We start from the raw sequence: 2,400 nt of genomic DNA, 5'->3' as shown, positions 1-2,400 counted from the left end.
AGTTCCACGAGACCTGCGACTTGCGTTTAATGTAGAACGGCCTTTGAGTTCCACTTTTGTGGAAATACGGCTAAAACCAGCGGCTGAAACCGTCGTAAAAAATTACTATAGGATGGCCGCTCTCAGGTTTCTCTCTGATACTACATAATGAAAGAGGGCGCACTCAGTGCGCACTGGTGCGCACTAGTGTATCCAATCGAATTCGCCATAATACTCCTATATTGCTAGTCGCGTATCTTCGCAATGAGAGGCACGAGGCCCGAGAAAAGGAGACGCACGAAGTCCAAATATGGGCATAGATGGTCGAGCGTCATTATGCTCCACATGCGCACAAAGCAGCTGGAGAGAGAGGCTACTATATTGTCTGCACCGTACCGGTGAGCTTCAGGTCGGCACCGTACTAGCAATATAGAAATATTACATATATGGGTGAAAAGCGGGTAGTGGGAGTAAACGGCGCTAAAGCACCGGAGCTGTCATGAGGATTGACAGCTCTCATTAGCTTTGCTCAACAGTTGAAACAGCGCTTGAGCGCTGGTGCTAAAGCGCCAGTGTTTGCATGAGGATCCAGGTTAAGTCGATGGAAACTTTGTCAAATTGCGCTGATTTCGCTTCCGCTTCGATTTATAAGGGCGACGTCCCATTGAGCGGAAATCTATAGCGGAACGGAATGTGCGGAACCAGCTCGACCAATTGTAACCACAGAATAAGCAAAGGAAAGAAAACGGAATGGCTATGATTGGTCGAGCTGGTTCCGCACATTCCGTTCCGCTATATATTTCCGCTCAATGGGACATCGCCCTAAGTACTCTACTTCCAATGGAAACGGAACACTAAATTTAATCCGTACCGGAGTGAAACCGAATTGAGGGTTTCGGTGGAAACCAGACCAGTGTCGTCTGCGTACGTAGTTGGAAAGCACCTTAGGTGTGAATTAATGGGTGCGTTCAGACAACTCAACGTTTGAGAGATCATCACTTATGATAGGACTATTCTTCAAAATCTGATTTGGTTCCAACAGTATGATCCAATCAGAAGTGATTATCTCTCAACCGTTGTGCAACTGTTGAGTTGTCTGAACGCACCCAATTCTTCGGTGGAAACTAGATCATAGTGTTCCGTTGTTGGAAAGCACCCAAATTCATAGAATGGCGTATGAACTAGCGCAAAAACGGTCCTTGAAGGTCGTATCTGCACCAAACCAAAAACTCGACTATATGCTCGCGATCGTTTGCGAGCGCCAAGTTGAACTTAATCATATTTATATATATATATATATGATAGCTTTAACGTAACAAGTGGTACCAAGTGCCTTAAGTTGTTCTTAGAATATTACAACTAACGTTTGTTTTACGGTTTGTTCCATTTTTTTTTTTTTTTTTACATTAGCTTCTACAAGGGAGACTGGTAACCAAATTTGGATTAGTATTTTGCCTGTTGAGCTGTGCAACAACGGCGACATTAAAGGCAGTGGTGGCTCGGAATCATCACGGTGAGTCAGAAGCTGTGCACGTCTTGAAACAAGTCTACACATCCGTAAAAAAAGTGGCCGTTAATTGCCTGGCACTTGGTTTGTTCCTTATTGTTTTTTTGTAATTTTTACTCCAGCAAAAGATTTATCATTGGTTATCGAGTTTGTGCGAAACAATCGATTTGCGCTGTTACAAGGAGTAGGTTTTATTTAAAAATTTAATATCGAAATATTTCACAAGATCCAAAAACTCTTGTTGAAATTAACCTGAATTGTTTGTTGTATACGAAGTGACATGTTGTGGTGAATGTTTTCTTAAAGTTACTTGTACCTACAAAAATTATATCATAATAACATTTATGTTTACTCTGCGACTGCAAATATGGATTTGTTATAATCAATGAATTTCTGGGACAATATTCTTTTATTTATTTAAAGCTTTCTATTTTGTCGTTTAACAAAACACGGTCATTGATTGTAATTTCAAATCAACCTTTTATAATTCCTATCTGATATTTTAATAGAAAAACAATTTGTCATAATATACTTTGTGCGTACATATAAAAATATTTAGTTGGATTTAAAGAAACATATCCAATTTGCAATCATGAAGTTAATTTAGTGTAATCAAAATTTATGTTAAAGTGTTTCTGTATATATTTCAGGATAAGGGATCATTTTGTTACAAAAATGCCTACACAGACGACTGAAAATGATGATATTCGAGTGAAAATTATATATAATGGGTAATAAACATTTTATAATAATTTGTGTTAAATTTTTATATGATTTAAACTTTGTTAAAACTTTAGAGTTCAATTTTGTCTATATTAACACATTGTTGACCGGCAATTTTACTGAAAATTTATCTCATGTCACCGGCTATTATTTCGTAATTGGAAGTGGAAGTAAAACAATAAAAATAAACT

The 2,400-nt window shown here is 38.2% G+C and overlaps 1 protein-coding gene across 3 annotated transcripts in view; it reads left to right on the top strand.

The window, feature by feature from the left end:
• Window positions 1-1,290: 1,290 nt before the first annotated feature.
• LOC109859725 (atypical protein kinase C) overlaps window positions 1,291-2,400 on the top strand; it is a 21,641-nt gene continuing 20,531 nt past the window's right edge. Inside the window, exons 1-2 of one of the 3 annotated variants that reach the window (XM_020438252.1) lie at window positions 1,291-1,492; window positions 2,137-2,217. In XM_020438252.1, the coding sequence (XP_020293841.1) occupies window positions 2,162-2,217 (56 nt within the window). In that variant the 5' untranslated portion in view covers window positions 1,291-1,492; window positions 2,137-2,161. Of the gene's footprint in view, window positions 1,671-2,136; window positions 2,218-2,400 lie in introns of all 3 variants that reach the window. The other 2 variants (XM_020438254.1, XM_020438253.1) reach the window with 2 other exon arrangements.

This window comes from Pseudomyrmex gracilis, unplaced genomic scaffold (assembly GCF_002006095.1).
Source record: "Pseudomyrmex gracilis isolate BER0280 unplaced genomic scaffold, ASM200609v1 scaffold_280, whole genome shotgun sequence".
NCBI classification, from domain to species: Eukaryota; Metazoa; Arthropoda; class Insecta; order Hymenoptera; family Formicidae; genus Pseudomyrmex; species Pseudomyrmex gracilis.
The sequence above is the reverse complement of the archived record's forward strand: the minus strand, read 5'-3'. Positions and strand labels throughout refer to the sequence as shown.